The sequence below is a fragment of the Pipistrellus kuhlii genome, unplaced genomic scaffold, assembly GCF_014108245.1.
Source record: "Pipistrellus kuhlii isolate mPipKuh1 unplaced genomic scaffold, mPipKuh1.p scaffold_m20_p_8, whole genome shotgun sequence".
Classification (NCBI taxonomy): Eukaryota; Metazoa; Chordata; class Mammalia; order Chiroptera; family Vespertilionidae; genus Pipistrellus; species Pipistrellus kuhlii.
This window is the reverse complement of record NW_023425584.1, coordinates 26,983,656-26,996,161: the sequence shown is the minus strand read 5'-3', so window position 1 is coordinate 26,996,161 and position 12,506 is coordinate 26,983,656. Positions and strand designations below refer to the sequence as shown.

General features: G+C 42.6%; 1 protein-coding gene across 3 annotated transcripts in view; it reads right to left on the bottom strand.

Annotated features, from left to right (window-relative positions):
* Positions 1-7,179, bottom strand: part of ETF1 (eukaryotic translation termination factor 1) — a 30,324-nt gene extending 23,145 nt beyond the window's left edge. Inside the window, exons 1-2 of one of the 3 annotated variants that reach the window (XM_036424119.1) lie at positions 7,020-7,179; positions 6,750-6,853 (exon numbers count right to left, since the gene is read on the bottom strand). In XM_036424119.1, the coding sequence (XP_036280012.1) occupies positions 6,750-6,835 (86 nt within the window). In that variant the 5' untranslated portion in view covers positions 6,836-6,853; positions 7,020-7,179. Of the gene's footprint in view, positions 1-1,620; positions 1,643-6,623; positions 6,643-6,749; positions 6,854-7,019 lie in introns of those variants that run through there. The other 2 variants (XM_045576844.1, XM_045576843.1) reach the window with 2 other exon arrangements.
* Between the last annotated feature and the right edge of the window lie 5,327 nt (positions 7,180-12,506).

Sequence of the window (12,506 nt, the reverse complement as noted above, 5' to 3'; positions counted from 1 at the left end):
CTCACAACAGATGCTTGATGAAGTTTGTAAGCTGACTGGTTATTAGTAAAAATTCATTTATGGGCTTTATTTTCATATACCTAGATGTTCGTTTGGGGGAAACAATCTAATTTAAAAGGCCACAGATAGAGCATAAAAAGACAAATTAAAATTTTTAAAAAAAATTGATTTCAGAGAGGAATAGAAACAATCATGAGAATCACTGACCTGCTGCCCCCTACTGGGGACAAGCCTGCAACCCTGGCATGTGCCCTGTAACCTCCTGGTTCACAAGTCAATGCTCAGCCAGTCACACAGGCAAGGCTGAAAAGACAAACTTTTGTTTTGACTAGGATCATTCTGCTAAAGCTGACCTTAGAGATTCAAACGAAAATGTGAAAACAGAAGACATACAGAACCAGTACCTGTGTGACAAGAAGCAGTGTCGGGCATCTCAAAAGGTCAAGCCTTCTGAACTGGGAAGGAAGGGTGGTGACAAGAGTAAAAACAAAGCATACATTGGACGAGAAGCCACACGTCTGAAAACGTGTTAAAATGAAGATTTAGCCCTGGTGGGTGTGGTTCAGCTGCTTGAGCAATGTCCCCTAAAGGTCACTGATTTGACTCCAGTCAGGGTACATGTGGGAAGCAACCAATCAATGTTTCCCTCTCTCAAATCAATAAAAAAATAAAAATAAAAATCTAAAGTAAGTGGAAGGTTAAAAAAAAAAAAAGGACAAAGCAAACTTATAAAGAGTTATAAGACACCTATTACAGACAAATTAAGTAGATGAAAGAGAAAGAACTGGATTAAAACATAGAAAACCTTAATGTCTATTTTAATGTTTTTATCTTTGTATCTGTAAAAGAATAAAATTATGGCCCTTAATTAAACACCATTATATTTTGGGTTGGGGATAAAAGTAAAACCATTCTTTTTCTTGACCTCCTTTCATTTAAATTAAAGGAAGAAAAATACACCTGTTCAGGAAAAATGGCAAAAATAAGAAAAAAAGGAATTTTTCTTTTCTAACAGATAGTAGGCAAGGATTCAAAATGTGTCCAGTGGCAATAAGATATAGTTATATCAGAGGGAACTTCATTATGCTGAGGACAGTGTCTCCAAATGAGAAACCTCTTAATTTCTAACCTGATGCAAAGAAGAGCCTTGAAACTCCCTTATCCCTTCTCCCCCTCACTAAGAGAGCAGGCTGCTGAAGAATTAAGATCCACCTACAGAATGTATCCCAGGAGGTTCTATTCTGAGATACCTGGAGAGTAAGTTGGATTCAGAAGAAATTTTTGTTGTCCCAAATTCTCAGATGGACAGTTCTAGCATATTTGGGAAAAGAGGCAAATTTCTCCTTCTGACTCAATAGGATTAAAGACCATCTAGTCCTGCTATAAAACTGACATTTTACATTTTCGCACAACTGAAAACCTTCCCAGCACCAGAGGCTGCACTGGGCAACATACTCAACCCCAAGCTCAAAGAAAATGGACCCTTTGTTAAAAAGGGTCCAATTGGTGTGTGTGGGGTGGGGGTGGGGGTGGAGGAGAAGGTGGGAAAGGGGGATAGCCACCTATAACCCACATTGCAATAGGCCTTAAATGGTATTCTAATTAGGTACTCTTGCTTACCTAGGAGTGTGTCCAGAGTAGGCCTTCCTTTCCTGGAAGGATAAGAATATCTGCTACTACAATGAGAAGTCTGTCAAGAGGTGAAATTCAAAGAGAGTAATTGTTCATTAGGTTCACAGTGCATAGAACACCATGCCAGAATACAAGGGCTGTTAGGACAAGTTCAGAGTTGAGGCAGGCAGTCTGTGACACTTGAAGTGGACTGAGGAACACCAACACACTCTATCAAATATACTTTTATCTGCCCCTCTTCCTTTTACAACCTCTTAAATTTACTGCCTTAAGAGCATTCCAAGTATTATTTAATGTTTTTAATCAACAATTTTCACTTGAGGAAGGTATTCAAACACATTTAACATACATTAACTTACTCAAATTATATTAACAATTTGTATATATTTTACTTGTCTATAAGATTTTTACAAAACCTGTTCAATGAGCTCTCATAATTATTTTTAATTAAACACAATATAAGAAATTTTGTGGAGACTAAAAAAAAAAAAAAAAAAAAAAAAAAAAAAAAAAAAAAAAAAAAAAAAAAAAAAGCATGTGGTATAATAAGAAATAAATTTAGGGCCAAAACCGGTTTGGCTCAGTGAAAAAGCATCAGCCTGTGGATTGAAAGGTCCCAGGTTCAATTTGATTCCGGTGAAGGGCATGTACCTTGGTTGCCAGCACATCCCCAGCAGGAGGCAGCTGACTGATGTTTCTAGCTCTCTTTCCCTCTCCCTTACTCTCTGTAAAAAAATCAATAAAATATATTAAAAAAATAAACAAATAAACTTAGTTCTAGCCAGTTTGGCTCAGTGGAGAGACTTAGCCTAGGGTCCAAGGTTAAGGGCATGTACCTCGGTTGCAAGCCTTCTTCTCCCTAGCCTGGGCCCTGATTGGGGCTCGTACAGCAGGCAAACAATATGTTTCTCTCACATTAAGGTTTCTCTGTCTTTCCCTCTCTCTCCCACTCTCTCTCTAAAAAAATCAATGGGAAAATATTCTCAGGAGGATTAAAAAAAGAAAGAAATCAATTTGGTTTTAGAATTCCTCGATGGGATTGTTTATGTTATTCATAAGGAATCCCTTTGGGACACACCTGGGTTTATGCTAATTAAGTGACTTTAGGGTAAGGCTCCTAAGTAGCTTTAGGATGGGATTGGTTACCACCTAAGGACCTCAAGGAAGGGGAAAAGAAAGTGGCATGCTGCAGATTATGTTCTATAAAATTCCTGAATAAAATGTATTGAACTTTAAATTCAAGTAGTGCACTCTAGGTCCACAGGGACATAATGCCCACACACAGACTCTTCTGAACCTTGCAATATGTACCTCTTCATCTGACTGTACATTTGTCTCCTTTGTATTATCCTCTGTAATAAACCAGTAAACACAAATTATTTCCCTGAGTTCTATGGGCCACTGTAGCAAATTACTGAACCCCCAATTTATAGCCTGTGAGTCAGAAGTAGGACCAGGTTTCAAGTAGTTTTGTGGGACTGAGTCCTTTACCTTGTGGGATATGATGTTAATTTCAGTGTCAGAAGTGAACTGAATTGTAGGACACTCGGCTGGTGATCACTAAGAATTGGAGAATTGCTTGATATGGGGAAACTCCCCACATATCTGGTTATCATAATTATTGAGAATAGTCTCTCATCCACCTCAATCCCCCTCCAATCGTATTTTGGGGCAGGAAAGACAGCTATATACAGCCAGGTAATTTCTACTTCCTTCAAAGTCTAGGTATTTACAAGTTATTTTTAACTAAACAGTAAGCTTTAAAAATGCCCAAAGACCACAGATGGCACCCAAATGATGTTTACAAACTGCACTGATCTTCAAACATGGATTATCTGTCAAGAGGGCTCATTATATCTGAAATATTCAAGGTTCCCTGCTGAAGATACATGAACAATATTTCTAACACATACAGACACAACTTAGAGTCCAAATTAACCTTGTCTGTTCCTGTCACTTTCACCATTGTCCTTGGATGGAATAGGCTCTGGTTATGATTTTATTACCTGAAAATTATAAAGCTTCCAATACTATTTCTTGCTGGCTCAGAAAACAAGGAAAAAACAGTAACCAAAATTCCCCACCTACCATTCACCTGCTTTAGTTTCTTATTCAGAATATCTGCAACCACCTTTCTATTCTCATGGACCTAGTTCCAGTTTTGGCTTATGCACATATTTGTCCTCATTATACCAGCTGTGGAGAATATACCACGAGCAATCATAAATCAAGAAGAAACTACCACCAACTTTAAGTGGGACTTAATGTCTCGCCCAATTTAAATCAAGTTACACATGTAACACCCCTTTCAACACAATTCTCTCAATCCACCGCTATCTAGTACTGAAACCTAGAATGTCCCCCAAACACCAGCACACAGATTCATTTTGCCATTCCGTTTGTTCTTAAAGCCCATTACATTTCCCCTTAAATATTTTAGCATTGGGTAAAGAAAAAGCATTCTCACTGTATACTATGATAACCTGAGTCTGTAATACAACTCAGCCATGAAAATACAATTTTGCTATTTCCAAAAAGAAATAGGTAGGTACTAGAAAACCTCTGAGCCAGACAGAATAAACTTGTGACTCCTTTACTGATACCTAGAAATGGCCAAGATTTTAAATTTTCATGGGCTCAACCAAATCCTGAATAAAATCTAAGTCGGCAAAGTAGGACATGATTATCAACCACATTGTTCATTTATTGGAAGACTATTCCCCAGCTATTTTAAACAGCTTATTCCAGTTTAAAACTCCAAACTAACTCCATCATGTTGTAGAAAAGTTGAGTGTAAGAACTTCATTTAAACTTTAATGGCCAGATAGCTCACTTGGTTACAGTGTTGTTATCTCAATGTGCCAGGGTTGGGGATTCGATTCCTGATCAGGGCACACACAGAACAACGAATACATGAATGTGTGGGACAACAAATTGATGTTCTTCTCTCTCTAAAATCAATAGGAAAAAAATTAAACTTTAATAAACCCTGCTAATCAAAGGAATAAAGCCTTTAAAAATTTTAAAGGTGAGCTTATAAGTTTCAAGTGGCTAGGAACTAATTTAAGAATAAGTTTCCTGAAGTAGTAGAAAGGAATGCTGTTACTCATTAAGCCGAGTTATTCTGTCAATGTTACGTCATTTGGACATCAGGCAAATTATAGATGAGAATTCATAGTCTAGAGTTCTTCAGAGAAAATATATAAATTCTAATGTGTGAACCTGCTTCCAAATTACGAGAACAAATCTACAGGTCAGAGACAATTTTAAACAACACTGCAACAGCAGCAATTTATAAAAGCCATACTCAATTGAGGAATCCAAGTAAAACAACAAAATATTCTAATGAAACAAAAGAACCCGGCTAATTCCTGGTAGTGCATCACAATGGGTCATGACCCATATTACCCCCTCCTGTACAGTCTTCTTACACTCAGGGGAAAATTATTCATTCCATCATGTAGCACAGAGCTATCTGTGTTCAAACTCCTGTAAGATTATTAATTAGGTCTGAATATTCTATTCAAAGAAAAACAAACTTAAAGAACAAAAAATAAGCTGCTATTTCAGTTCATATCGAGTGAGCAAAAGTCCAAGTCACCAAACTTTCAGAAGTTTCAACCCAAGCAGAACTGTCACTAATTTATTAAGAGCAAAAGACAATGGTAAAACCTGTCTTAACCTTAGGCTTTCCATGGAACTAAGCACACTTCAATTAAGAACTTAATGTTATCATTAGCCGGGACCGGTTTGGCTCAATGGATAGAGCGTCGGCTTGGGGACTGAAGGGTCCCGGGTTCGATTCTGGTCAGGGGCATGTGCCTTGGTTGCAGGCATATCCCCAGTGGGGGGTGTGCAAGAGGCAGCTGATCAATGACTCTCTCTCATCGATGTTTCTAACTCTCTATCTCTCTCCCTTCCTCTCTGTATAAAATCAATAAAATATATTAAAAAAAAAAAAGAACTTAATGTTATCATTACAAATCTACCAATCAAGGACAAAAGTGGGCAGGAAACCAAAATGTTCAATTCTTAAGCTGAAAACTTTCTTAATGACCTGAGGCAAGTCACTCTTCTAAGAATATTCAGACACACAAGTAAGGAATGTCCCAACCCCCCCCCCCCATCCTATAAGTAAAAAGTTTCCACGAGTAGGAAAGGAACAAAATAAAGTAACTAGGTGAAAAAATAGGAATGCCTGACACAGCGTCCCCAAATGAGTAATTAAAAAAAAAAAATTTTTTTTTTAAATAGAGCATACAGAGCTAGTTTTAAACTAGTTTACCTTTCCCACAGTGGACTCACCTATAGCTTTTTATCAACATTTACAAAAGACACTCAAGCCCACCAAGTTCAATTTTGAATTTCTGCAAACATCAGGCACCTCTATTCCCAGAAGTTCCAGAGAGGCCAAAAGGGACCCTGATGTAGCAATTCATATCAACAGCCCCTTATTCTGCATTTTTAGATATAGATCCTTAACCAAAACCTCCCTTACTCCACCTCCCCGCACACGTTGGCATTTGCAGTTTATAGATGAGTCCTGGAATAGCTAAAACCAGGAAGCTTCGGACTAATTACAGGATTTGGGGGAAGTGACATTGGGAGACACCAGATGTCAGAAAGAGGTTGTCCCTGACCACCTCTCCCTTCTGCCCCATCCAAACTTCACCCAACCGAGTCCCAGAAGCTCGAGAAGGAGAGGCCATTTTAATGAGGCCTGACTGAGGAACGTAAAGGGAGAGAAGGAAGGAAATCAGGGAAGGTAGTTTGGAAAGGAAGGCCGAGCCCTTTCCCTCAACAGCACCCGAGTTGGGTGGCAGCACCTGGAGCTTGAAGAGGGAGGAGCTGGGTTCAAGGGCCTAGGAGGGGTACAAAAGTAGTAGTCTGCCACGAGGGGGGGGTCGAGTGGTCCGAGCCCCCCAAGTGGGGGTAGGACCCCTTCTCGGTCCAGTCGCATAGACACTCGCCCCTGGGTCGGGGACAACTACCCAAAAGTCCAGAAGGCGGGAGTGACTAGTGCCTGGTTCTCCTCGTCCGGCCATGCGGCGCGGGGGCGGCCATCCTGAGGGGTCCGGGTACCAAGAGGGCACTGGGGGGCCGGACGCAGCGCTCACCCGCGGGCCGCCTCCAAGCTCTTAATCAGCTTCTTGATCTTCCAGATCTCCACGTTCCTATCCGCAGCAGTGGGGTCGTCCGCCATCTTCTCGCCTCCTCCTCCCTAGAGCGGCCCGGCGGGGCCGGGAGACATCAAGACCACAGAGTTAGCGCCGCCACTGGGCAGAGCGGCCCCCTTCCTTGCCACCCCCGAGAGGCCCACCTCTTTCCGCCCCGCGCGACCCGCCGTGGGGGGGGGTGTCGCTGGCCTTTCCCTCCCCCTGGCTCACCTAAGGGCCCAGGCCTGGGCGGCAGCGGCTGGTCCTCCCCGGCGGCGACTCCGCGGCGGCGGCGGCTCTGACGTAGGACACCGGCTCCCTCTCTCCAGGCAGCTGCATGTGTTGCAATCCGCTCACATGGGGCCTGTGACATCACTTCCTCCGCCGAAGGCTGAGTGGAAGTCGGCGGACGGAAGGGCGGGGCTTGGGCGGAAAAGGGAACGCTCTGCGCGCGCCGCGACTTCCCATTGGCCCTCTGAGCCGCGGCCTACAATGAGCCCGCGGATTGGCCACAGCTGAGACCGCGCCGCCTAGTGAGGTAAGACCGGGGGCGGGGAAGTACCGTCTTCCTTCCGCCCCGGTAAGCGGAGAGGAGGAAGCGAGCGGAATCCGGTGGCTCTCGCGAGGGTTTACTCGGCGCCCCGCCAGGCTCGAATTGGGGGTGCTTCTTAAAGGGCGAGGCACGTGGGTCGTCGTACTTCCGTACCCCCCCCCCCACGCCCCTTCTTGAATCGAATGGACTTCTGAGGGTAGGCGCTCGGGCCGGGACGCACGGGTTGAATTGCGCCTGAGACGCCTCAGAGGCGCCTCGCGGCTCGACGGCTGACGAAGTGTTGCTGCCAGGGCGCCTCTCGACGGGCTGGACTGGTGTTCAGACCGGGCCAGGGTGTCTGGGTTAGGATATTCCCCCGGCCGGTCCGGGACCCCGCCACCTGCAGGGGCAAAAAGAGGCACGTTCCCTCTCGCCTCAATGCTAAGGTGTTCACTTCGGACCCGGCACTTTGGGGGCGCCGGGGGTGGGGTGGGGGTGGGTGGGGGCTACCTGGGGTTTGAGGCTTGATGTATCTGACTGACTCCATGAATAGTTTGGTCTGATCTGTTCCGAGTGGAGGTGGGGAGAGGGTTGAAGCAAAATGGGTAGCTATGTAAGTGAGAACCAGAACTTTTAATTAGTTGGGTTTATTCAGATGTTTGGCCGCAAACTGTGCATATTCGTTTTTCCTGAGGAATCGGAGGGAAACCAGATGACAGTGCCTACCTTCGTGGAGCTTTCAGTTTAGTTGGGTTTATAACCGCTTGTGCTTTTATACTTTAATGTAATAAAGTAAGTACAGATAGGTACTTCAGATTGCCGTGAGAGTAACGAAAGAGGGCCCAACTTTGCAATGAGACCCAAAGGATGGTTAGGAGTTTGTCAGGAGGGAGCCTGACACTCTTGAGGAACGTCAAAAAAGTCAGTGTGCAGGGGACAGATTGTGTAAGGCCTTGAAAAGCTGAATTTAAGAAGTTGGCCTCTTAATGCACAGCTTAACAAAGGGTTTAGAGATGGGGTGGTGACAAGAAGATCTGGTTGTATTTTTAAGGAGATGGATTGGCTTGAATTGGAAAGAGCAAAAGTTGGAAGCTTAGAGATCATTTTGACTGCTGCAGTGATTCATGTGAGAGAGAATTGTATCTTAGAATAGGGTGATGCCAGTGCAAATAGAAGTGAATGATATGTGGGCTTAGCATGGATAGGACTGGATAATGGGTTGGATGTGGAGAAAGACACTGATATGGTTACATATACTGAATTTGTGTGGGCTTTGAGTCTTTTTTTGCATGTTGTTGTAACTTTGTCCACATCTTGGAGGTGGGAGCATTACCCCCATTTCATAGATTGGGAAATTGAGGCAAAGAAAGGTACAAGTTGGTTTTTAGAATAGTCTAGATTAGGGGTGTTGAACTCAATCAGAGAAGGGGCCAAAATCTAAAATCCAGCCTAAATCGCGGGCCGAATGGTTTACTGAACAGTCATAAACTGTCATTGTGATGGAAACGCAGCGGAGTGCAGTGATGACAGCGCGGTGCGGGCCACATTGCAAGGCCTGGCGGGACGGATTTGGCCCGCGGGCCTTGTGTTTGACACATGTGGTCTAGATTCAGGCAGTTTAACTGTAGCCCTAAAGCTTACCTGCCCCATTGATGCAAATTTACCATCTCTTCATTTAGCATTGGAAATCAGTGTGTTAGAGGCAAAAGCTGGCTTGGGTCCCTAGTGGAAAAGACTTGGGAAAACTAGAACAGGGATGCTCTTTCCTTCAGCAAAGACAAGCCTGTTAAAAATAAATTTTTTATTGTTGAAAAATAAATTTTTTATTGCATATGTCTCCTTTCCCCCCCATTGATTTCTCCCCGGCTGCTGCTGCCCTCCAGCATATGCCCTCGCCCCCTTACTGCCAGTGTCCATTGGTTATGCTTATAGGCATGCATACAGGTCCTTTGGTTAATCTCTTACCCCCCCAATCTCTCTTGCCTTCCCTGAGGCTCAGAGGTTTAATGGTCTGTTCCAATGCTTCTATTCTCTGGATCTATTTTTGTTCATCATTTTATGTTCATTATATTTCATAAATGGGTGAGATCGTGTGATATTTATCTTTCTTGGACTGGCTTATTTTGCTTAGCATAATGCTCTCCTCGTCCATTCATGCTGCTGCAAATGGTAAGAATTTCTACATCAGCGTAGTATCCCATTGTGTAGATGTACCACATTTGTAACCCACTCATCTGCTGATGGGCACTTAGGTTGCTTCCAAATCTTAGCTATTGTAAATTGTGCTGCTATGAACATAGGGGTGCATATATTCTTTCTGATTGGCATTTCTGATTTCTTGGGATATATTCCTAGGAGTGGAATTCCTGGGTCAAATGGCAGTTCCATTTTTAATTATTTGAGGAAACTCCATACTGTTCTCTACAGTAGCTGCACCAATCTGCATTCCCACCAGCAGTGCATGAGGATTCCCTTTTCTCCGCATCCTCACCAGCACTTGTTGTTTGTTGATTTGTTGATGATAGCCATTCTGATAGGTGTGAGATGGTACCTCATTGTCACTTAAAAAATATATATATATTTTTTTATTGATTTCAGAGGGGAAAAGAGAAAGGGAGAGGGAGAGGGAGAGGGGGAGAGAGAGAAACAGAGAGAGAAACATCAATGTTGAGAGAGAATCATTGATTGGCTGCTTCCTGTACACTTCCTACTGGGACCCTTTAGTCCGCACGCCAACCTGCTCACTGAGCTAAGCCAGCGAGAGTCCTCATTGCTTTGATTTGCATCTCTCCAAAGTTAGTGACTTTGAGCATTTTTTTCATATGTCTCTTGGTCTTCTGAATGTCCACTTTGAAGTGTCTATTTAGGTCCTTTGCCTATTTTTTTTTATTGGATTGTTTAGCTTCCTTTTAAGCTGTATAAGTTTCCTATAACATTTGGAGATTAAACTCTTATTGTAACATTGGCAAATATGTTCTATGCAGTGGGCTCTCTTGTTTTGTTGATGGTTTCTTTGGCTGTGCAGAAGCTTTTTTTTTTTTTTTTTAAGTATATTTTATTGATTTTTCACAGAGAGGAAGGGAGAGGGATAGAAAGCTAGAAACATCGATGAGAGAGATACATCGACCAGCTGCCTCCTGCACACCCCCCACCAGGATGTGCCCGCAACCAATGTACATGCCCTTGACCGGAGAGGAAGCCAGGTGTTGCTACGTGATGTCATTACCCAGCGCCACAACCACCCTTTCCAGGCTGGGCCGGGCTGGGGACCACATTTTGGTGGGCTGTCGCCCAGGGTGGTGGCAAGGCCTATGTCCCACTTGGGGGAAGCCAAGTGTTGCTTTGTTGGCACCAGGTTCGCGGTGCTGTTTTTTTTGTAAATGGCCAGTGTGCGTCATGAACGGCTGCTCCTGGGAGTCATTGTACATCACAGTGACTGGTTGGGTGGTCAAAGGGACACTTAGCATATTAGCCTTTTATTTATATATATATATATATATATATATATATATATATATATATATATATATATATATATGTTTTTTGACCTGTTTATTTTTGGTTTGTTTTTGGTCATGGTTTCCTTCAAGAAATCAATGGCTCATTTTTCCAGAAAAAATAATATTGATCATTTTGCATTTTATAATTAGTGCTTTATGGACCTCCTGAAGTCACTCATGTAGACTGCCTATCCCTCATCCCCATTGCCTTAAATCTCCACATTCTGGGTTAAGTACTATAAGAACCTGTTTTAAGAGCCTGTGATTTAAGTGGAACATTTTATTTCCTGATATCACTCAGATCAGAGTTGAAGCTTGTAATTATTAAAGGCTGGGTCAGCTGCAGCATTCTTAGTGTGAAGATACTTTTGCTTCCTGATTTGCTCTTGCAAATGGATTTGATGATGCATTGTATATGGCTGATATTTGTTTTGACTTATTGAAATGGCTGTTTCAGTGGTTTTCTGTATAATTGCTAAATTATCTCTTTCATGCTGTTCACAGGTTGAGTAATGTAGATCACCATATAACACCTCTATCTAGGGCTTTCACTTATTATTTTTTTTAACATAAATTTATTTCAGAGAGGGAGAAGGAGAGATAGAAACATCAAAAAGGAGAATCATTGGTCAGCTCACAACCTGTGCATGTGCCTTGACCAGGAATCAAACCTGGAAACCTTCAGCCCACAGGCCATTGCTCTATCCACTGAGTCAAACCAGCTAGGGCAACTTTCATTTATTTATTTTAAAAAAAATATATTTTATTGATTTTTTACAGAGAAGAAGAGAGAGGGATAGAGAGTTAAAAACATCAATGAGAGAGAATCATCGATCAGCTGCTTCTTGCACACCCCCCACTGGGGATGTGCCCGCACCAAGGTACATGCCCTTGAGTGAAGTCAAACCTGGGACCTTTCAGTCCACAGGCCGACACTCTACCCATTGAGCCAAACCGGTTTCGGCAACTTTCACTTATTTCATTGTTCTGATATTAGAGGGCAAGAAGGGAAGATACAATGCCCTTACACAGCAGCCTTAGGACTGGAGAATGCAGTTGCAGTGGTATCTGAAATACTGAAGGGTGTTTGTTTGAAGCAGTTTATATCCAAAATTTGAGTTGTCTCTTCCCAATCTTGTCGTGTACCAACTATAAGAACTTGCTTTTATCTTTACTGCTCCTCATTGCTATAGATAGAATCTCTAGTATAAGTGTTAAAATTAAGCCACTCTCACAGATTGCTTATTAAAGGATTCTTTGTAATGAACTGTGGAGCATAGCACAGAACTAACATCTTATTTTTCCTGGGAACTCATGCATTGGTAAAGACACATGTCCAGCCTTGGCTGGGTGGCTTAGTTGGTCATTCCTTGCACCAAAATGTTGCAGGTTTGATTCCCAATCTGGGCACATACTTAAATTGCGGGTTCAGTCCCCAGCCAGGGCAAGTATGGAGGCAACCAATTGATGTTTCTTCTTTCATATTAATATTTCTCTGTACCTCAATAAAAAAAAGACTTGATGCCTATGTGGTATTCCTGACTCTGAATGTAAGGCAATTATGTGAATCCAAACAAAGGGCCATTCTGCAAAAACAAATGGCCTGTACTCTTCAAAAATGTCAATGTAAAATAAAAAGGCAAAGGAACTATTCTTAGATAAAATAAAACTAAATGCCATATGTGC